This window comes from Lottia gigantea, assembly GCF_000327385.1.
Source record: "Lottia gigantea unplaced genomic scaffold LOTGIsca_140, whole genome shotgun sequence".
NCBI lineage: Eukaryota > Metazoa > Mollusca > Gastropoda > Lottiidae > Lottia > Lottia gigantea.
The window spans coordinates 453783-477928 of NW_008707618.1; the positions used below are offsets into that span (position 1 = coordinate 453783).

The 24146-nt window shown below is 35.3% G+C and overlaps 3 protein-coding genes across 3 annotated transcripts; 2 read left to right on the forward strand and 1 right to left on the reverse strand.

Moving 5' to 3' along the window:
- The first annotated feature begins 2614 nt into the window (after positions 1 to 2614).
- Positions 2615 to 3500, forward strand: LOTGIDRAFT_225418 (hypothetical protein). Its single transcript, XM_009049891.1, has one exon. The coding sequence runs from the start codon at positions 2720 to 2722 to the stop codon at positions 3044 to 3046; it is 327 nt and encodes a 108-aa protein (XP_009048139.1). The 5' UTR covers positions 2615 to 2719; the 3' UTR covers positions 3047 to 3500.
- A 6496-nt stretch (positions 3501 to 9996) lies between these two features.
- Positions 9997 to 14202, reverse strand: LOTGIDRAFT_238318 (hypothetical protein; the record flags this gene model as incomplete). The annotated part of the gene is made up of 5 exons (XM_009049892.1): positions 14134 to 14202; positions 13782 to 13819; positions 13145 to 13309; positions 11272 to 11371; positions 9997 to 10019 (listed from the first exon to the last, which is right to left on the reverse strand). The coding sequence occupies exons 1-5, from the start codon at positions 14174 to 14176 to the stop codon at positions 9997 to 9999; spliced, it is 369 nt and encodes a 122-aa protein (XP_009048140.1). The 5' UTR covers positions 14177 to 14202.
- Positions 14203 to 23560: 9358 nt separating this feature from the next.
- Positions 23561 to 23848, forward strand: LOTGIDRAFT_58417 (hypothetical protein; the record flags this gene model as incomplete). The annotated part of the gene is made up of 1 exon (XM_009049893.1): positions 23561 to 23848. A coding segment is annotated over one exon (288 nt), but the record flags the coding sequence as incomplete, so codon positions are not given.
- Positions 23849 to 24146: the final 298 nt, after the last annotated feature.

The window sequence follows — 24146 nt, forward strand, 5'->3', positions numbered from 1 at the left end:
CATATTCATTTCAATGAATTTTAGCAATATTTTTTAGTAATATATTTTGTCAGTCACTGATTTTTTTTTTTTCAAATCGTTGTTCTTTGAAAGAATTGTCACTTATTATAAAGAATTGATATTAAAGATAAATACTTAGAAATGATAATTATTCCAATGGGTATCAATACATGTGTTTATCGACTTACCTATAGATCAAACATTGTACACGAAAATAGGTGACACATTTAGCAGCCGTTGTTGAGTTGGTTGTTCATGAAATATGGGTCAAAGTGGGGGATTTATAGAGAAAATAGAAACAAACCAGTTTTAATTATACGCATGAATATAGGTTACACCACTCCACTGTAATAATAATCATTTGCTTGGTAGGGCTTATTCGCTTTATGAGGATTACCTAGCTAGAGGTCGAGTATCAACTTTGAAATTGCTGCAACAAGGTTACTTGTATACAAACTTCATATGTCATGTAGGAAATTTTATGATCGTTTTGCAGAACTCCTTTGATAAATCAATGGTAGTATGTAGACCCTTCATTGATAAAATGCCCGAAATATTAATGCATGGTTGTAACTGAGATATGAACTTTCTACAAGTCAAAGCTACAAGAACAAAAAGGGTTGAACTTCAATTTCTGAATTTGTTGGGAGTGAAACTCCGAAAAGTTTGTCTTACCGCGGTATCACGTCTGCTTTTCGCATTTTTGCGCTTATTTACTTCTGTGTCTTTCTGCATAACTCTTGTTTCTGAAACAGCAAACACAATATAACTACTCTTTTTAAATTAACGTCGAAAGAAATGATGCAAATTTAGTTCAATATGTTTCCTTGGGTGGAAGTCGCCATTTTTGAGTTAAGAGTTACGTCCCTTTAATTTTTCTACTTAACAGTCAAACCTCTACATAGTGGCCGCTAATGTAAAATCCAAAGAAAGAAGTTTTATTGCAAAAAAAAAAAGAAACATTAATGAATTTCGGAAAATACAATAGTAATATTTTAATCGACACAAGCATTATACTGAAGTTTAAGAGAAGGTCCCCAGTAAGCTACTAATTAACACAATATAAAAGTGCATCTTTCACTGCTAAAGACGGGTTGATTTTTGATACGAATCTTTGAGAGACTAATAAATATTAAGGCCTAAATTGAATAGACCTTGTCATATGGAATTGCACTATTTTAGCGGACATTAGGGTGACCGATGGAGTTAAATTCGAAGAGTCAATGATTGCTAACAACAAAATGTTGAACGCTTCTATTTTATGTCGATTTTAAAGGGATTGTAAAGAGGTTTTTTCTATGTGTATCGCACGCACTGACAGCATCAATTTACACCAATCCAAATTTCAATCAGACACCTGTAGTTCCTGCAATTCCACTAAATTTAAATGTGCAAAATATGCTTAAGACCTAGGCCTATATCACGCGATTGGTGACATCATCTCTTAGTCTGGTGTAAATCATTTTCACTTAAAGACTTTATTGGCGCAAATCATTAGTTAAAAATTAATGAGAGGTGTCTCTCTGAAGCGCGGCAGTGGATTTCAGGTGGCTTGAAATGAACTTGGAGCATTTAAAATCTTAAATTTCACTTCAAAATCAGACTTTTCACAGGTCTGATTGAGGAAGGGCGCATTACCCAATGGCCCATCCCGAAAATAATTTATTTCTTAGGCTAACGATTACTTTCTGCGCAGTACACCTTCCTGTAATAAAAAAGGGTTCAGGCTTTCCAATAGAGTTGTAATTTGTAATCTAACGATCACCAAAAGATTTTGGTTATTTGCTCGAACAGAAAACTCACGTGATAACATGGAATGAATAGGATGAACCATGATTTTGTTCTTATTTAGAAAAACTAACTGACATGGACATTGCGGAAACCTAACGGTTTAACTCAAAGCGGGTAGAAATATCATTAACTGACTGGCTGAAAGCTACAAAATTTCCAAAGCCATGTTTGGCGTTATGAAAACTGATTGAACCATGCTGGAATTTCTGATATCATTAAGAAACAATATTGCTCTAAATCCATGAGCATGGTACGCGGTTTGTCACTGACCACAAATAATACTTATTCTGATTTAATAATAAATCATTTCAATTGATTGTCAGTGTTTGTAATAAATAAGAGTTTTTTTGTGCCTTATTTCGGGATCTCTAGAGAGTCCACATTGGTAATAATGTAAATTATGAGATGTCCCGCTACCTAGTGTATCTGTCAACGTCTAGATGGACAAAGTCCCATGCTTTAAATAATTTTGCTCACTAAATTTGTTGGAGTGAAATAATGAAATATGGTCAATTAAAATAATATTTGTGGTGCCAAAATCAATCACACTCTATCAAGATCATCAAAACATCTGAGACACCGGTCTGAATCTAAAACAGCACCCTATTTACAATTCAGTAAAAACTTCGTATATACGTTACTTCACACAAGTTCGTGGCCATGGCACGAAACAAGGACCGAGATATCATTGATAGTGTATACAGTTCAACAAGTAAATAAACAAAATGAAACCAGTTGGACGGCCACATGTTACTATAAACCTCCACTTTAACCAATGATGAATATTGCCTTAGTTTTGTCGTGCAGTAATTGTGTAGGTAGAGAAGGCTATAGACTGTAAATTATACACGGCTTGTCGTCAGTTGGCAACATACTTCACGTTCAACAGTACGTTACAGCAGGATAGAGAACGATCAACTTATAGAAAATGTCGAACAGTTTTCAACACGGATTATTCGGATGTTTTGACAACATTGGCTTATGTGTCATCTCCTGGTTGATTCCTTGCTACCAGTTTGGCAAAAATGCCGAAAAAGTTGGAGAAAGTTGCATCTTGTGCGGAGTTCTTTCTCTAGTTCCAATATTGGATCTTATTCTCGGTGCTCATATTAGAACCAAAATCAGGGACTCGAAAGGCATACAGGGCAGCTTTGTGACGGATCTGCTGTATTGGTTCTGCTGTCCGTGTTGTTCGCTGGTCCAAGAATCACAGGAACTCGAGGGTGTGGTCGTGCAGTCCATCGCTCGTCAGTGAACAGAGAACATATTGCAGGAAGCTAGATTTACTCTATACAAAACCTTTCTACGGCATGCTTTATTATCTTTTCTAACCACTAAAAATAGGCAATTAGCGCTAGGCCACATTCAAGTTCGTCAGCTGCAGAAGTTTGTGGACGCCATTTTTAAATAGTTAAGGATGATGGTCATTTAGATTGGAATGTGTGACGTGTCATCGTATGACATTTTGGATCGATTGGAAATTAGAACAATTTGAAGCTTTGCAATCTGGATTTTGGCATAGCTGTTTATGTGCACAATGAGGCAATTCCTTTGAAAACTTCTAGCTTTAGACACTTTTTAACTTTTGGATCTGGAACACTATAGCCTACTTGCAGTAGGCCTACTCGCCAATTATTTCCAAGATGTGAAACGCACAATCTCCGGTTTGCTGTGTGGTATGGGAAATTTCTCACTGGTTTGAAAATGGTTACTAATGTGCATAGTAAACTTCTTATTAATAACAGGAGACGGGAATTTTTCTGCAAACTATCGGCTGCTCACTCAACCCATCGACGCCATCTTGTTTTTGATATATGATGAGAAAACCTATACAAACAAGAAAAAATGTTTACTTTTTTTGGCTCATGACCTTTTGAACTCCAATTAGAGATATATATACTTTCAATGCAGGGTTAATTTGCCCATTTTGTTTACGTATAGGGGTAGCTATGCCCTGGTTTCGCGGCCTCACTCTGAATCTGTTTTGTATCTTGTTGAACACGTGCCTTTGCTTTGGTGCCTTACGCTACTCATTTAGCCTTCGGTGCTTTTTGACAAAATGCAACATTGTTTACCCTTGTTGCGCAATATATATCATTTGTTACAGCAATCGTTAACCATGGTTTTTAAATGGCGGCATTTAATCCTGACCTTGACTTTTACATCTGTTAAAAATAGAACGTAGATAAGAATGTGAGGTTTAAGATCCAGTTTCTATGGGTGTAGATTTACAACTAATAATTATGCTTAAGATTTATGAGTAAACTAAGTGAAATCACTGAACTGGAATATTCTATATCAATGGTCGTCATATTATCATTTCATATTAGGCCTATATGTATGTAGGTATGTATGCATGTGTGGTTCTAAAGGGTTTTTCTAGCCTTCTTTTTTCACCAAAAAGGGGGGGGGGGGCAAAGCCGGGCCAGCCTCTTTTCTGGTGGAGGGTAGACCCCCCACCCCGGTAGAAACGTAACTGCCCCTGAAATCCTTTACATTTAGAAAACTTGATCAGACTATGTCGTCACTACTAGCCTACACTTGCAATCCAAACATATATATGATATTTGTGTAAGTGGCGCCATAATCTGTTCTGTAATAAACAGAAACCACAAACGTTCGACTGTAAATTAAAATGTACAAATGTTTTTCCAGAAAAACATACTAAGGCTAGAAAACCTCTTTTCAATATAAACATTTTGGGAGAGACTGTAATCCGTACTCTGCGCATGAGTACATACAGCACATCCGAAATGTGGTTGAAAATTTATACCTAATCAGGCTGCCTTTTGCCTTTTGTTGAAAAGAGTGCAGCTGTTTTCAGGGTCTCTGTTAGGTATTAGGGGGGTAGATTTAGAGTTTGTTTACTGTATAAAACAAAAAATATGTGTAGTTTGTACTCATGCGCAGAATGTTGCGACGCTCTCTCTCTCTCTCTTTCTCTCTCTCTAATCACGTCTTTTCAATGTTAAACCAAAATGGCGCATACCATAACAATCTTTTATAATCTTGCCATTTAGTACGATGATTTATACTATTGTATTTAAATATTGTTATTCTATACTAAATAAAAAAGTAATACATATGTTACGGTCTTTTTGTGCAAATTTAAACAATTTCCCTATGCAACACTGTCTGTCTTTAATGTCTATTTGCCGGCAACACCGGAATACTCATAATCTTTTAATTAGGAATACACCATTTGACTCATTATCTATTAAGTGTGTGTATTCTGTGAGTCAAATTTACTCTATGGAACACTGCATGGTGTCTGTCTATATCCCAGCTTCAGCTTTGGAATACCAAATTTGACTATTAACATTAATTAGCCATATTTACCTCATGTAACATTGCACGGTGTTCGTCTATGACCTAATTAAAAGCGGTGACACTGGACTACCTTATCTGACTTAAATTCTTATAATTGTGTATCCACGTGAGCCAAATTAACCCATTCATCACTGAATCGTTTCAAGAACGCAATTCAAAATGAACGCTTCTTTGATAACTAACCATCATGAACAGATATCATGATTTAACTACACTAAAATTGAATATTTGAAAAAAATATAAGTCTGCTTGGTTCGCCATATATACTACTAGCAGTCGCCATACTTGGTGAAGAAATATGGCCACCAACCACCGACCCGATATAAATGCCATAGAATACAATGTTTTGGGGTTCCATGTCTTCCTTTTTGTACTTTATAAAATGAGAATGGTGGGATTGTAATATGTCCTACCCTATTCTTACTTTATTGGGGTAATAGAATAAAATTAATGGTGTTCTCTTTAACGATAGCTCGCGTGTGGTGACGATTAGGAGTTTCCGATCAAGAGGAACTAGGCACATCTACTTGGTCACCACAGTTTCATACATTTATATAGTAAACAGTACTCCAATAATGACTGGAATACAAAGTAATTAAAACTAAATATAGACCATTCATATACTGTACATGAAGTTTATTAACAGTTCAACAGCTGGTCTATAGAAATATTCACTGATATTTTAGTTATCAATAAATACTGAATAACAAATCATTACAAAGTCCATTCGGCAATCCTCGATTTCCGTAAAGTTGAATACGTGGCAGAACTTGCACGGTAGACCAAGGCATCACACAAACAACCAACATTTTGTGTTTATTGTGTAGGTTTCTCATTAAAGGCAGATACGATAAGCTTGACACAAACACACGAGCATTTGTTCATACGTGACTGAATTTATCAAACTTTAAAACATTAAAATTTTCAAATTTCGCCAGGAATAACCGAATGTACCTACAAAGGAAGCTGGTGCTTAGAGGGGTTCAAAGGGGTCTTTTAGCTTTATATGTGTTTTGGAGCCATTCCCCGCTTATATTTATACCACATTCCAAGTTTTCGTCAGATAGCTGTGGTTCTTGTAGTAATAATACCGTATTTCACGTCACTATAAAAGCAAAACCTGCTAATAATATTTATTAATGGGGTGACTACGTCATAAAACGTTCGGTTTCGGTGGAATGGCAGGAACCACAGACGTCCTACTGACATGAAAGTGTTCAAGAATGATGCAAGAGGGGGTACCTAGGCAATTCAATTAAAGACTCTCTTCACATATTGACATTTCTTTAACAGCTGCTGTAACATTGCAAACAAAACACTTTGACATATCTTTATCAGCTGCCCATTTCCTTTGACATTCTTTCAACAGCAATGACTTTATTTTAACAGCTACCTTTACATTCCTTGATATTCCATGACATTTCTTTTTACAGAACTGAGCGACATAACATTTTCATGTGATCCACTTCTGTATCTTATAAATCCGTTCTTAACATTATAAGGCACTTTTCTTGTATCACAAGTTTGTAAGTGTGTCCAATAATGTCAAGGTATTAGACGCAGGTCGTAATAGCTTGACATTGTGGAGATGTAACCTATAAAGATAAGATATACATGTACCTCAAACAATCAGGATACTGTATGACATATTAAATAGGAGATAGGTTTCTTCTTTCTTTTTCCGATTGGAAAACAAACAAAGCACTGAAGAATCGGGACAATATTGCACGAACAAATGGTCCTATACATGGAACCACTATGCGTTCTTTCCAGGTCAGTTCCTCTGGCCTTTGAGTTGCCCATATATCTTGACCCATGCCTACTTCACAACCGAGCAAGCATTTATAGCTTACGGTTGATAATGTTAACAGAAGACACTCTCTCAAGTTGTGTCATAATCGAAATCCTCACTTTCAAATTATATAGAACGCCATTGCTAGAGTCCGAATTTCAGGTTAACGAATAAACGCATTATTCACTATGCCATCACCACTTAATCCAGTGAAATTTATCACAGCTCTGTAGCATGTTTTACATGATTACCACGATATGAGTTAGTATTTCATATGAATTATTCAGCGAGGCCGAGAGGCAATCAAGTTAATAGCTAATGACTGGATGCTAAACACTTTCAAATACCATCAAACACCAAAAACTATGATGGCTCGCTGTGGACATGTTCACTTTTTGGAAATTAATTTTTTACTATGTGCTTATAATATAGATGTGGAGGTGAGTGGACGACTAAAATGGAACCCAAAGCCGACTGATAATTTCATTCATAACCTAAACAGTGATGCAGCCCGTGAAAGGTTTAACAGACTTGAGCAAATGATAGAAACACAGGATATCGACAACTCAGTGTTGGATCTCTCTGCAGTGCTACATAACGCCGCCTCCAGAATGGAAATGAAGACATATGACCGTCGACAACAACAACTTGGTCAACCGCAATGGTGGAACAACGAATGCCAGTATCTCAAGAACACGAAATATAACATGCTCGATGTTTATAGAAACAGTAATTCTGAAGATGATTTGATGAAACACAAACAATTGAAGGCACGATTTAAAGCATGTTGTGAGTCAAAAGAAGATGCACAAGAACCAAGCTAGTGAAACTGTTAATATCGAAGCAAATGAATGGTTCAAGTACTTGGAAGCTCTCTTTACTGAGACAACACCCATTTTAGACGATGAGTTTGAGCTGGATGTTCTACAAACACTAAATGGATACACCAACGATAACTCCAATCCAACACTTGATGCAGAAATCACCAGAGCAAAAATCGTGTCAACTGTAAGAAACTTACCAATCTCAATAGCTCCCGGTCCGGATGGTATAGTTAATGAAGTACTGAAGCAGTCCATAAAAGTGATCTTGCCATATCTTTTTCTTATACTCAGATCAATCATGTCCTCTGGTTTGTTTCCTAAAAGTTGGAGCAAGGCTGTAATCCATCCAATCCTAAAGAAAGGAGATCCGAAAGTCCATCCAACTACAGGGGAATGTCACTCATCTCTTCTATTTGAAAAATCTTCACCAAGATATTTAATACCAGATTAGCCAACTGGTGTGAAAGTCAGGATATACTTCTTGAGAGTCAGGCTGGATACAGGGAAGGATATAGCACTGTCGACCACATTTTTACCTTGCAAGCACTTACCCAGAAGTACCTGTCAAAGAAATGTGGTCGCTTTTATTGCTTATTTGTTGATTTTTCCCGGGCCTATGTTAGTTTGCAGCATCAGCTGCTAAAATATGTCTTAATCAAAAATAATATAAGTAGTAAATTTTATCAAGTAATAAAATCAATCAGATAAATTGTGACTAACTGAGTACTTCGATTGCACGATTGGTACTAGACAAGGTTGCATGTTAAGTTCTTTATTATTCGTATTATTTTTAAATGAGTTACAAGAAATGTTTAAGTCTCATAACTACCAAGGCATATTTGTTAATCAAAATATTGATAATATAATTTCACTCGAATATGCTGATGATATTTCTGCACTGTCTGATACTATGGGAAAGTTACAATCTCAACTCAATTGCATTAAAGAATTCTGTAACAAATTTGGTATGTCTGTCAATTTGAATAAAACTAAAATTGTAGTCTTTCGAAGGGACGGAATCATTAAAGGTAATGAAAAATGGTACCTAAACGGCTCTGAAGTTGAGATTGTCTCCAGTTATAAATATCTTGGTATAATTTTCACTCCAGAACTTTGTTGGTCAGAGGGTATCAGGACTCTCGTATCACAAACTATAAAAGTATGTAATATGTTGAAACTATTTGTCAAAAAGTGTAACATCAGCGTCAACAATTCATTATTCCTATTTGATAGAGTGGTTGTTCCTATACTTTGTTACGGATCAGAAGTTTGGGGTCATACATCATATGTACAAATTGAAACCTTGCATCTTAACTTTTGTAAATATGTATTAAATGTTAATTCATGTACCAGTAATTCAGCTGTATATGGTGAACTGGGCAGACATCCCATCTATGTCAATTATATGATAAAATGCATCAAGTTTTGGTTAAAACTGCTGGAAATGTCAAACCTTAGGTACCCAAAAGCCTGGTATGATATGTTAATTACATTGGATGCGGCTGGTAGATTAACATGGGCAACATAAATATGTTAAACTCTTATTGTTCAGTTATGGTTACGGATATGTATGGAACTGTCAATTTGTTGGAGATAAGAATGTGTTTTTTTCAAATTTCAAACAAAGGCTCATCGATTGTAACGCTCAGGACTGGTCTCAGAATTTAGTGTCCAACTCCAAGTTAGATAGGCTAATTATCGTTTATATAAAACACAGTTACAACCTGAAAAGTATTTAAATTGTATTTTAAATAAAAAACACAGAATAGCATTGACTAGATTTAGGTGTAGTAGCCATAGCCTTGCAATAGAATCAAGACGATGGCAATATTTAGATAGATCTGATCGAATCTGTAGTTTTTGTTTCCTTAATTTTAATCAGAAAACGATTGAAGATGAAATACATTTCATGATGATATGTCCATTATACCTTCAAATCAGGTTAGATTATTTCCCATGGATGTCTAATATTTATAGTGATGTTTCTTAATTTGTAAAAGTCATGAATATCGAAAGTTATTGTGAATTAGGTGAATATGTTTATAAATGTGTGGGGATTAGATTTAAATATTTGAAAAGTATTTTGTAATTTGGTATTTCTTTTCTTTCAAATATTTGAAAGGTATTTTGTAATTAGATATTACTTTATATATTTGATAGGTATTTTGTAATTTGATATAATTGTAAAGAAGTATGCATCTATACAAAGTTATCTTATTTATATTTATATCTTCAATTATTGTAATTGCACATTATGTACTATGGGTTGGAGGCCTTATATACTGAAATAAAGATTACAATTAAAATTAAATATAGATCTAGAAGTTTCGTTTCTTGTTTTCTCGTGGATGATTCAAATTGCCATCTAGAACCTTATGAATTGTTATTGTACAGAAAGGTCATATTGTTTTATACTTTGACTGTAATAATCACTATTCTTGTATCACGGAATGCAGAGATTTGATTGGCTAATACAATCAGGGCCCTCTACAAGTATGCTGAACATATACCAACAACTACCTAGTTTGCGATATCAGCATCCGCTAGAACCGAACGTTAACTTGTCATCCACCTACCTACCATGGCTTATTGTTTATTGAGTTTCTGTGGTGGGTTATAATTGGCTGTAATCGCTAACGTACAAAACAAAACAATCCATAAAAATCGTTGCAGTTGCCGTTGTGGATACATTCACAAACGTCTGAGATACAAGAATAGTGACTGTCGTGACCATAGGTTTAATAAATCAAAGTAGAGATGATAAAGAACTTCGTTTATTCCAAATCCAAATAGTATCGTCCATGTCCAAATTCACTCTAAGAAATCTCTCAATCACGCGATCTTACATGATCATCATGAAACAATCGAAACTGACTGGCCATATACATATACAATGACTCTAACATGTAATATTTGGTTATGACAGTGGCATTTCAGTCAGGTATGAGACGAAGTTCGTAATAGCCTGATATTGTGGAGATGCAGAAAGGCAGGAGGTCAAACTTATTTTCACCATTAAAGTGCAAGAAAATTCATTTCGTTTTATTAGGTCATTAAGGGAACATTCCATTTCATCTTATCTATAATCGCGATAAACTGAAGTTGTTAGAGAACGCATACAAAGGTCAAAAGGTCAGATAAATCTAATCGATAACATGTTTGAAATATGTCATTTGATTCAATAGGTTGGATTTCAAAGGTGAGATTCAGTTGCGTCAGTTATAATGATTATAAATATTGTGGCATTCGAAAATCCTCTGCAGTTTCCTTAAAGCTAGATTTGAGGCAGAGCGTTAGCATAATTTTTCGGTAGAGACATTGCAAAATTTTTTTTACTGCCTACTGCATAGCAATGGAGAGAAGTAGGTTGTAAAACTTAGTTCTATATAATATAATTTAAACAAAATTGCTCTTATTATTTTATTTACTCCAACATAGAATCTTCTGTAGCTTTACGTGGCAAACATCGGTGTCAAAATCTTGAATTTTAAGCAATGATCTTTGGGCAATGTAAACATCCTGGACATTTCTTACCATGGAAATCAAAATAACCCATAACGGCCTGATCACTTGAACAATCAACCAGTTGAGCACACATGGTCATTGGACACATATCAAGATGAATCAAGGAACCCTATAAGAAACAAAACATGGGGTTGAACTCGTGACACACGGTGGATCTTACTTACAAGGTTTTGATTGTACCCTTGATCAAACAAGCTGGTTATTTTGGATGGATGATTACCATTATTGGTTTCGTACTTGCGCAAAAGTTACCATTGTCTTCCGCTTTCGCAGTTTTTTTTCTGGCACATATCTCTGTTTGATGTCTACAAGTTCTCTGCCAAGGTAGGTAATTTGGTTATATGAAATATAGCCACAGGAAACATGTTCACAGTAATATGGTAAGCGAAATTGACCACTGTAACATTAAAAATAAAAATTCAAAGGTCAAGCGGAAAATTAGTCGCAGACAATTTTGCTTGTGATCAATTTACCTTGTGATCAAATTCCCGTTATTAATTTAACTTAGGTCCAAATTACCTATATTTGCAGATATATGATATAATATATATATATTAACCGGAAGAATTTGAGCCAGACAATGGTAACTTTGGCAATGGCCTTGAGAAAAATATGTGGCAAATATCAACCGCCTTTCAAAAAAACCCGACCCAATCATCTTAGACTACGTTCATAAAAAATACAGACAGTTTATCAAAAAATTTAATGGCTTTTTATAGTTGAATGACTGGGTTTTTGATGGGTGTCAAATTCTGACCGGTACACATCATGCAGGATGGACATTTTTTTCCATTGATATTGAAGTAACCTTGAACTTGGTTTTCTTTAGGGCAGTTATACAGAGCCATACACATTGGAATAGGGCAAATATCTAGTTTGATCATGTGACCCTAGAAAATACAAATTGAAGTAAGTACATATTATACTATACATGGAATATACATTACTATAGCTTCGAGATACAAGGTACGAAATAGGGTGTAATGTGGTATCTCGGGATAGGTCAATCTTCACAACGTCAAGCTATTACCGCCATCGACTTAGATATTCGCTGGCGTACAATCCAATCAAATCTCTGCATTCTGTGATATATGAATAGTGGCTATTGCAGTCAAGGTATAAGTCGAAGGTTTTAAGAGCGAGACACTGTGAAGGTAGTAGCGGGGATAACGACAACCTTGTAAATTGCTATGAAATATGAAATGCTCCATGTTGAAATATACAATATTTTTTTAGTTTTATAAGCTTAGTAAGAGACAAACATCTTTACCCCTTACAATTGATTGTGCAATGATTGCCTGACAGAAATCGGAAAAGATGAGGCTATGGCATTTCCGGAGAAAATTTCCTTACCGGACACTGCTTGCCCTTTAATTGTGGGTCGTAAAACCCACATCATCTTTTCGAAAGCCCGTTATATATTGCCAACAAATACAAACGATAACACCAAAATGTTTTAATTGCCATATAAAGGTCGAATCATTATACTTAGTTATGGTCAGCACACATCATACAGGATGGACATTTTTTACCATGATAACTGAAATAGCCTTGCATCAGGTTTTCTGCGGGACAGCCGATTGGGTAAAACCTCTAGTAATCGGACAAATTATACCTAATGTAGGGTAACATAATATTGTGCAAACCTAAAAGGTCACTTTTGTGATAGTCATTGGATTTTCATTCTGAATATTCATATGGATGATCGACATTGAATCCGTCTGTATGCATATATAAGGCGACTAAGAAGAAAGAAAGGAACAAAGAAAAAGAAAATGAAAGGAAAATTAAAGAGAATAAATGAAAAAAAAAAAATAGCAATAACCACAGTAGCTTAAGTGTTCCGAAAGCGCAGACATAGGTATACGGTATATATACTTACAACGTTTAATGGGTTTAAGGCTCTCTTGATATCAATAGGCCTAGGTCTGGCACAAGTTGGACAGCCTGGACAGTTCATGCCATTAAAATGAAAAGTCTGGGTGTGTGTACTCATATCATCTAGACAGGCAATGAATGCACATTCCACAATAGGACAAATTCTTAACTGGAATATTTAAAAAGATACTTTTATACCTTGACATTTTACATGAATTCTGTAGCAAAATCCTTGTGACTCTCTGATCACATGATAGCTGTGTTAGATTTTATTTCTACCACAATGTAATTGCATGTCACAAATATAGGCCTACTTTTAATTGGGCACTTTTTATTATAACAATCATTAATGAACATTCTTCACTTCCTATATTGTCTTATCCTTCAATTTGACTTCAATATAGTGGAGAAACATCAACAGTAAAACCATACTTAATTTTGTGACCCTTTGGGTTTCTGACGTATTAAATAATTTCATAAAGCTTTTGCTGTTAAAGGTTAAAGGCTGTTTGATAATTTCACAATTGTTTTCTTTGCCCATTCCCATCATTGCGCACTGCTTAACATTGCCCATTTTCATAGAAAATAAGAAGAAAATTAAAACGTAAAACTCTGTTTTCATAAAAAGGTGGAGAACTTACTGATTTTAATAATTGACTACCAACACCATCTCCATAGGCTGAAATAGGGGAAAAAGGCTAGTCGTGTAGAATAACTTCCTTGAGTCACGGAAGTTTGTAAATGCAGCGACTTGATTGGCTTGTACGCTAACGAATAGGCTCTCAAAAGACTCATTATAATATTTACAGTTATTCTGTCGAGGGCTCTGATTTGCGTACAATCCCATCCTATCGGCGCATTCCGTGATGCAATAAATGCAGCTATTGTAGTCAAAGTATAAGACTAAATTCGTAATAGTTTGACATTGTGAACGTGCTCCTACCATTATTACTACCATAAAAAGAGTTCATTTTCAAAAATCAAAATAATTACCAGAACAAACCACGATAGCAGCAATAAGAAACAGAGAGCTCATGTTGCCAGGTATCACGATCAGACAAATTCTGTTAAGAGTTTTGAAAATCGCTCTACTTCTACGATAAGATAAAAGATAAACGCCTGGAGAAAGTCACGACATTCTCTGGCAAAACAAGCCACGCCTGAAAAACTCCTGGCTACAGACCGAAAGGGTGTTAGTTTATTATTTACGGTGATTATTGTAATAATCTTCCTTTATTTGATTATTTCAGAACGCGTCCTGCAGACTATCTAAGACCTTGAACTACAAACCAAAAGAATGCTACCTACAGGTTTGTTAATTGTAGTTATTTCCCTTTATTTGTTTAGTTCCACAGAATCTAAGCAACGGTTTCAGCTATTTACATCAGTTTTATATTGTGTATGTTATACTTTGCTACAATTTACATAGTCATTAGATAAAGCAACTCAATTTTGTCGTATATTTCTCCGGTGTTAACTTGTGCATAACGTTTCAACAATTTACATTGCCATAATGCAGCCCAATTTTATGGTCTATTTCTTCTGTGTAATTTTGTACACAACGTTTTAAAACTTTACATTTTCATTGGAGAACGTTACCCAATTTTAACGTATACATATAACATAAATAATGGACGTTTATTTTTTTTTATAAAGTTTAAAGATACCTAGATGTATATAAAACGAGAATGATAAAAGATTAAAGACGGGATTGTGTTGACTTTTCTGATAGAAGTTACTTTAAAGTAGAAAAGGCGTTTATATTGAATTGTTCAAGGGGTTTAAAGCTACCATGTGCAATAGAAACGCAAAAACAGTTATCTTCTCGGGAGTTTCTTATATTTTGTAAACTCACATACGCATAGAACGTTAATGGCTAACGTTTCTTTAAGCTGAAAATATAACATCAGTGGATCATCCTCTGCTAAAATTTAAATCAGAGTTAGTTGATGTCTATTGTGTCATTAAGCTGACAGTAGTATAAAAGCGGTTCACCTCTGGAAGTTAGATGATTGTTTCTACTAGTACAAAATTAAACCAACCTCAAGAATTAAACTTAGATCTTGTAAAATATTGTACATCACCCTCTGCTAGTTGATATGTTTCTGTGCAGTAATCAACCAGAGTTAGGTAAAAGGGGTTGTTAAAGCAATGTAATTGAAATAATGAAAGCATAGATAGAGCAGGGTAAAGCCGAACAAATACATTAGGTATGCACAATTGTACTTTTTTTCCTGCATTAGAAGCTTTAATTCACTGACGAACATACCCAATGTTTTCATATTTGAACACTTTAAACAGTGGAGTATTGATTGTTTTACTCTACACCAATATACAATATCAGTTTAACTACTTTCCTCCTATATATTTATAATAAAGTCAGTAGTCTCTGATGTCCAGTTCTTGCCTTCTTGAGCCCAATAAGGTAGTCAATCTTGTAGTCTAATGACGTGAAGAGAAGTGGAATGTAAAGTGAGGAAAATCCCATTCCATTAAACCATTATTTCAGGCGCAGAAAAGTAGAGTTTCCTTTGTTCAATAAGGTGCAAAAAGATAGAATGTAAAACACCATTTCATTTAATCAATTTATATTTAAATTAAAATCTCCCGACATCGAAAAGATGTTCGCTGTCCTGCCAAAATTTACACATTGTACACTCTTCATTACGTTAACCCATTTCCTTTCAACACGACCGAAGACAAAAATGCTTCAAGAAATTTAATTTACTACGATCCGTCCATCAAATTTGTTTCATTTAGCAAACACAATATTTTTCTATCAGAAAACATTTCAACATTCGAGTTGCTTTGAGTCAAATACATGTTTACATTTGAAGGAAAACACATTTTAAAATTCCCATTGCCAAGTATTGGCGTCGCCCCATTTCTTGAACAAGAAAGAAAAAAAGCTCCTTTAAGTTGTGTTACAGAGCCCGCGGCTGTGTGAGTTTCATATCAGTTTGTTTATAAGATTCTCGCCGAGGTATTCATGTTGCGTATCATCAAAAAGGCGGCGACGAGGCGTGGATCTTACACGTTATTTAGTTAGGAATCTTTTGAAGTTACCCGCCTTAAGTCATTGAGCTAAATACATTAGTTAGTGGTCGAGTCTAAACTCTCTAAGGAAAGGGTATGTGGGTATAGAATTGCTACATCAAAGACGTCAATGGGTTCCATTCTCAGTTCAATATGGAGACGATCAAATTTGATTGCCTCGTTCACTCCCTACCACAAATTTCTTTTCATAACAAAAAAGTATGTTGTAAGGTGTAGAGTTGCCATCTTGCCAATCGTACATCTCCCTCGAGTCTTAATTTATATTTCTTTGTCAAAATCTTTTTCGTTTGAAGTTTTAGACGACGTGAGAGGGATTTAAGTTCGGCGTTTAAATGTGAGGGAATTAGCCGGATCAAAGTGGTGTAATCGTGCAGGATTGCCGAACCTTTTTACAATCTTACCGACTTATCGTCCTCTCCAAATTGGCGGAAGATCACTTGGCCTTGAATATTTTAGGCTTTTAGATTTTTTTAAAGTTTACCCTCCTTTGAAGCTTGTAAAACGCAAATTAATATTGAATCAGACGGGAGCTAATTTCGTATGAAGGTTTTTCTCTTTGCACACTGCATGACGTTGTCTCTTTTCATCAGCCCAATCGGGTTAATGAAGATACGTAGAGCCTTACATATAAATATACCGCATTGCCTGCTGAATTGCGCTTTCCATTTTCATTCACCCATTGCACTGTTCAATAAATGATATCTCCTTTAAAGTGAAAGCTATGTATCGAAATTGCGTGGCTTTACTTCGTATTGTTCATTGCAATCAAGCCATATAATATAGTTGTATTTAAAAAAAAAGGAGCGTGGTGGTTACGGGGCACTGAATTAACACGACGAGCCCGTGGGGGTAAGGTTAACACATAAAAGGGTCGACCGCTCCTTAACAGACGTTACGCCTCAATAAAATAATAACACTCATCTTAACTCAATCAAATCAGTTGTAATTGAACCAATTTTCTGATAATTTTAATCAAAATATATGCTGTGTTTGTAGAAGAAGAACTTAGTCGGTTGTGACGTGACGCCATCAGCTGTGACGGAACATTAAATGAACGTACGTCACACATGGCGTTGCGTGAGCTAACAATATATGCTTGGCGGTATTTTTTTTATCTGTGTTGTTTCAGGCGTGAAAAACAAACAAGTAAACAATATTGTTGTATATTTTCTATTAACATTGAAGATTTTTTGTTCTTCCGCAGTCGTGTGAAGTTATTTTTTGTTGATTTTTTGGATAACATTTTTATTGAATGTGTGCCATTGTACGTCTTTTTTGGTTTATAATCCAATCTTGTATAGGCCTACTGCGTTATGACTCTTTCTTGGAACAAGAAATTTTTCGGACCGAATATTTAACTAATTGTAATACTTTTATTAGGACTATGAAATGTTTCTTTGAAATGATTATAGGGGCCAAGGCGTCTCATTTTCATGTGTTGGAAAGAACGAAACAATCGTATTATACAAAGGTAACAACTAAGGTTCTTGAAAATCTTGTCTACAAGCTGATTATCCGTCCATTTCTCCAAAAATTCGTATAACTAGATCGACTGTAATAATCAGGAAAGGCGACTTTAAGGTACCTTAGTAAAAAAAAACCTCACGAATCCAAAACTCTTAATAGGCCCAAAGTGGCTTACAGAGAACCCAAAGATGTTGTTTTACCAAATTCAAAGATACTGATTGTGTATTGACTAAATTCTCTGCTAGTCAAAACATAGCGATTGATGTTTATTTTCTGTTCTCAATTATAGGGTGGTCTAAAAACCGCCTTCTATCATTTTTATCCACCATTAACACACAAAAACTTGTAGAACATCCTTTTATAAACCCTAAATATTGTGAGAAAAATGTGCAAAAAAATTTATCAAAGGTACATTTGTTAGAATTGAAAATATTATCGTCCAAATGTTGAGGAAATTACATAACGGTATGCCAGTCCGCCATATTGGTTTCGTATATTTTTATGCCGTAAGCTACAGACGAAGATATTGTGTAAATATGCGGTTGATTTCTTCTGAAGTTTGAAAATGAAAAACAGGAGAAAACAAACTGGATTATTGTTTCACCTGGTAACTGTGTGTATTTTTCAATTCTTTGATATGCCGAGTTGAAAGTAAGTATGTGCGGCCTCGGAGGGGTTAACATGTGTTCTTGGTGTTATATAAAACCCAACATGGGCCTCATGAAGACAATAATCAAAAATGATAAAAACGAAATTTCCTTCACCACGTGTATTTTCGCAAGTTTTCCTCTTTAATTTGGAAATTTGATTGGAATATTCTGCAGAAAATCATGAATTTGATCAGAGAAATGACAGATCGTTTTCTGCAATTATATTAAATTGCCATTCTACGCGTGGGTCTCATTTTCCAATTTTTTTCTTTACCGACAAATATTAGAATGAACAAAATCCAGATAATGATGGACACAGGAAGGATTTAGTAACATTCCAGTTTCGCACGGCACACACTCCCCTTTAAATATTTTGATGCGTTTGAATTAGGGAACCATATTGAACACTATATTATCGTAATGTCCCTTTTATTGTCATAATTTTTATCATATCAAAACCTATCCCTTGTTCACTGCTCGGAACAGCAGGGGTCTGCCCTTTAATTTACTGATAAGTACCCAACAATATTGGAGCTTGTATAAGAAAATACGATTTATCAGCCGCTTCCTTGTGATGTGACAAATTACACACTGAGCTCCGTTAATTAGTCTGTCAGTGATAAAATCATCAACGTACAACGCCACTTAAAGTGGACAAAAACGAATGAAGCACCTTTTATTGTTCTATGATGATGGGAGCTATAATGCAATTGTATCGTATATACATTTCTAGTTCTATTTATCTCCATTCTTATCTTGCCGTCGGTCTCAAAATTATTTCCCCCTATTGTTCACCTCACGGCTACATGTTCCTCTCTCAATAGAAATTACCTAACTTTTAACAACCGAATACACAATGACGAAAATAACTAACTCCTTATGTCCTCGCCAAGTCTTTGATTTACGGGCTATTCACATCACGTGATAACGTTATCCAATCGCGAATAAGATTTTCACCTCCCGGTGTCTTTGATCTTGAAAATCCAATTATTTGTGTATGTGTATTCATGTTCGGTTGTGTGAAAAGCGATTAGGGTCCCTCCCATTTTTACCTCTTAAACAAGTCAATATAATCCTCGCCATTGTTTGTGTCAATATTCTCGAGTGGTGAACCGTATGGATTCAAGGGATTTAATTTCCTTTTAAAAACCAACCGACTTCACTTCATAATTGGCTGGCGGCTGAGATGAAAGAAAAAGGAATGGCAAAGCGATTGGGGGCGGTGTACTTAATAAGATAACGGGCGTGCTACCGTGACGTCATTTCACGCTTATTCAAAAACGTCTTCACGAGCTAGTCGACTTATTCATTGACAATTCGAAAAACTTTCACGCCGTTTCTAGTCATTTCTGGAAGCAGGTTGTCAACAGACGGACGTTACAACAACATACTTCTCCAACCACTGCAGTTAACTGCGACTTTGACTTAATGCAAAACGCGAGATATTCGGGTGATACTTTTGTGATTTCACTCTTATTCAAGAATGTCTTCACGAGCTATTCGTCTTATTCATTGACAATTTGAAAAACTTTCACGCTTTTCCTAGTCATTTCTGGAAGCAAGTTGTCTACAGACGGGCATCAACATACCTCTCCGACCTCTGCGACATTAACTTCCTGCAAAACGCGAAATATTTGGGATAGTTTCAACCATCATGTGATTTCGGAATCTTCGAAGGTGTTCAGTCAACTCATCTACATATCAACTCATCAATAGTTAACTCAGATTTTCGCTAAAGAGTGAAAGAGAGGAATTTTTGGAGTAAATTCTGAGTAGAAGAAAGCAAACGGCTGCAAGCTAACATTTGTAGGAAAGTCAAAGAACTGATTTTGCTGGAATACGAGAAAAATTCCAAAGGACTGTTCCTGCAAGGATTTGGAAAGAATGTTTTAAGAAAGTTGAATCATTTCAGGAATATTATTTAAAGAATGGCTGCTACAGTGGCCTACCCCAATGGTTTGCCTTTTTATCAGGTGAGTTGATTATTTATTTTTTTGAGATGGGGAGGGGGTGGTGTTGTCAAATTTCAGGAATCCTTTAAAGTAATTGTAATTGTTTTGTCATTGCTGATTGCACGTTTGGAAATATGATAAATATTACAACCACAGAAGAAAGCTCCTCTGGTAACTTAAATGCGAATGTTATATTATTTGAAAATAATTTGAAAGTCTAATAGAAATCTAGCGAGTAATTGTTATGGATTATATATTTATAAAAATCAAACATTATGTTATCCATTTCTAAATAATAACTCTAATCGAATGTGAAAATGTACATCTAATTCTGAATTGATTATACAAAGTAATTGAAATGTAATATATCATTTAAAAAAAGAAAAGGAGGGTAATATTATACATGTAGTAATTGTAATCATGAACATTTTGAAAAATTTGGCAATTGTAGTGTAAAATTATTATGTCAAGACAATATTTATCTTGTCACGTTATAAAATGTAACATAGTATGATATATACTACTCTTATCAATAATTTACATTTACATCAGTATTTTACATGGTAAACTAATCCTATTTTTTTTTTAAAATTATTATTTACTTTGTTGTGTTCTCCCCCTAATGCTTTATATAGACAACGTTTCAACAATTCAAATGTAAACAAATTTATGGAAGATTACAGTGCGAAGCATAGATAATTTGCTTTGGACAAGATTGTTTGAAAATTGTTTGAATTTCCAACGCAATAACGAACTCACTTAATAGGAGTGAGAAATCTACATAATTCTACAGTAAATAATTGGGTGGTCGTAAAGACCACACCTGTGCTTCGAGTCTGAAATTCTTGAAAAATTCCACTTTTAAATAGAACGAAATCAGCACCCAGTTACAGGGATATCGCTGTCCTGTGATACGGAATTCTCTTAGATGTTTTCAAAAATCTGGCAGGCTTGGTGCCAATTGACGATCATATTTCTGGGAGTGTAATTCCATATTTCAAAAAAACATTATTTATTTTCTTCAGGGTTTATTGTACTATAGAGCCGAATTTAATAGTCAAATTTCTAAAATGATTCGAGATTTCAAAACGCATTTTATACTTAGGCCATACTTTTGGATGGCATGGACAAAGCAGGAATGAAAACTCATCGCTTTCGTTATGTTCATGGTGTAAATATTTAGTCGGAAATAATATAAATCAGAAAAATCAAAAGATTTGCTGAAATAGAACTGCATCAGCTTGCAAAACCTAAATTAAGACTCCTATCAAAATTTTTTGTAATTATCGAAAAGGACCGGGTTTCATCTTTTTCTAGACTGATCAGGTGTTAAATTTTCGATCTAAAAAGCAATACGGATTACTGAAATAGAACTGCATTAGTTTATACAAAGCTTAAATTAAGACAATCTATGACCCTTGTCATGAACAAGGTTTAATCTAACTGTAGACTAATTATATATAGGCTTTAATTTATCAAACTGAAAAGTGATACGGATTGCTTAAATCGATCTGCAAAAACTGGCAAAGCCTAATATTTGGCCGACTGTATCTCTTGAATAAAAAACTTGCTTCCAAACCACTGATATACCTTAAAGGGACAGATTCGCCATTTGCGTGAATTGATTTCGATCTTAATAAGACAGAGTCTCAAGAAAAGACGAGTCGCCATTTAAACATTTAAACGCGGATATTCTGGACACGCACAGATTTCAAGGCTGAAATTTCAACGGTGAGCTGTGAACACTATTTCTGATTAGATAACCAAGAATTTTCTCTGAGACTAAAATATTATTGATCAAACGAATGGTGAATCTATCCCTTTAACTAAAGGAAAGGGATCTGCCCATCATCTGTAACGCATATTACATTTAATTGTAACAAACCAGCGACCTTACAGTCAAATTACTCGCGAACCCAGACGACCCGGGGGAAATAATGAAACGTACAATAAACTTTTCACACATGCCTCACGTCTTTCAACTTTCTTTTACTTCCAAACCTTCAAACAACTTTCAATTTTTTTAAACTCAAAACACAAGTCTTAGATCTTCTCTCTCTTACGTTTGTTTCTAAAGCTTCTTTATTTTTCATTTTCTGTTTTTCTAATCTCTCCTTTAATTCGTACTCCTTTGTGAAGTTTTATTTTCTTAAAAGTTTATTTCTTACCAGTCTTGACAATTATTTCTTTGTTTTCATGCAAGTAATCAAGCATTTTGTACTTTCTCTTGGATTTCGTTCTATCCTTAACGGCGCCAATTTTTAATGCAATTTTAAGTTTCGATCTCTTTGACACCTTTTCTTTTTATTTTTGAAACACTTTTTCATATTCAACAAAATTTCTCGATTTTACAGTTTTTGGTAAAACCTTAAATATTTATTTATATGTATGTTAATACAATTTTTCCTCAAGTGTTTTTAATTTGTTTTCCATGCAGCGTTAGCATAGACCCTATTCTTTTGATATTTTTCAAAATTCACAAATAATGCTTTGTAGGCTTATTTTTGATGCAAAAATAAAGTTTATAGTATGTAGGACCATTAAGCTCAAATAGCAGTTGTCTGCTAGACGATTGAGTGCCATAGGTAAGAACCCTTTTCACTTCAAATGCTTTTGAGAGTCGACCTTCTTTGCACAAATCCTCATGAGAAATTTTTTTCTATTTTACAGGACTCTTTAGAAATGGTACCACGGTCACCACTTACCAATTTAGCTGGAAACTGTGGACGAATGAATCACCATGGACTCGAAATCGCCAAACCACTCCCGTTTTTACCAGTTCATAATGGATGGCATGGGCCTCAACAACTTCAGTTGTCACCTTTTCATGGTGTTGTGGCCTCGAAGCCTCAAATACAACATCCGATACCTATCTCTAGTGCCAGTCTGCGGATCCCAACTCCACATTCGCCACATCCTAGTCAAGCATTTAACTATGAACAATACCAAAATCGCCTTTTGCAACAAAATATCATGGCGACTGGTCATGGATTCCCGCCAAATTCTATTGCTATGACGACAGGTCCTACGTCACCAATGATGTCTTTACCAAATATGGCGAAGATGTCGCCACCGTCTTCTCCAGACTCAGATATACCTTGGTGGAGTGTCCATTCCCCTCCGCAGCCTCACCCGGATAGATTTTCGATTCCTCCAGGAATTGGATTTGGTGCGAATTCTCCAAACGGCTTGCAATTAGCTAGTGTTATCCATGGACTCAAATCCGGGATAGCACCGACTCGGAGATGTAGACGTTGTCGATGTCCTAATTGTCAAAATTCCACAAACTCTGGAAATTCTTCCAAACGAAAACAACATATATGTCACATACCCGGATGTGGTAAAGTTTATGGCAAGACATCACATCTGAAGGCCCATTTACGGTGGCACTCCGGGGAGCGGCCTTTTGTATGCAACTGGCTGTTTTGTGGAAAGAGCTTCACCAGATCTGATGAACTTCAGAGACATTTGCGAACGCACACTGGAGAAAAACGATTTGCTTGTCAAGAGTGTGGGAAAAGATTTATGCGCAGTGACCATCTAAGTAAGCACGTGAAAACGCATGATGGAAAACGCACAGTGAGTGTCAAATCTATCGGAAGTGACGATGATTCAGGACACTTGACTGACGACGAGGATATCGACGTCGACGTGGAATCTGATATTTCTGACGATATCGACTTAGAGAAACTCGATGAGATCGAGAGTGGGTCTTAAGTGCTCAACCCTTTCATTACAAACTAGTCCTATAGTGCTGTAGAATTTAGGAAAATATTTTTCTCTCATGGTAAACATGCGAATTTCGAAAACTAAATCCATCGCCAGTAAAGGACTTGTTAAGTTAAAGTCAAAAACGGCTAAGTGAATTCGGTGAATATGG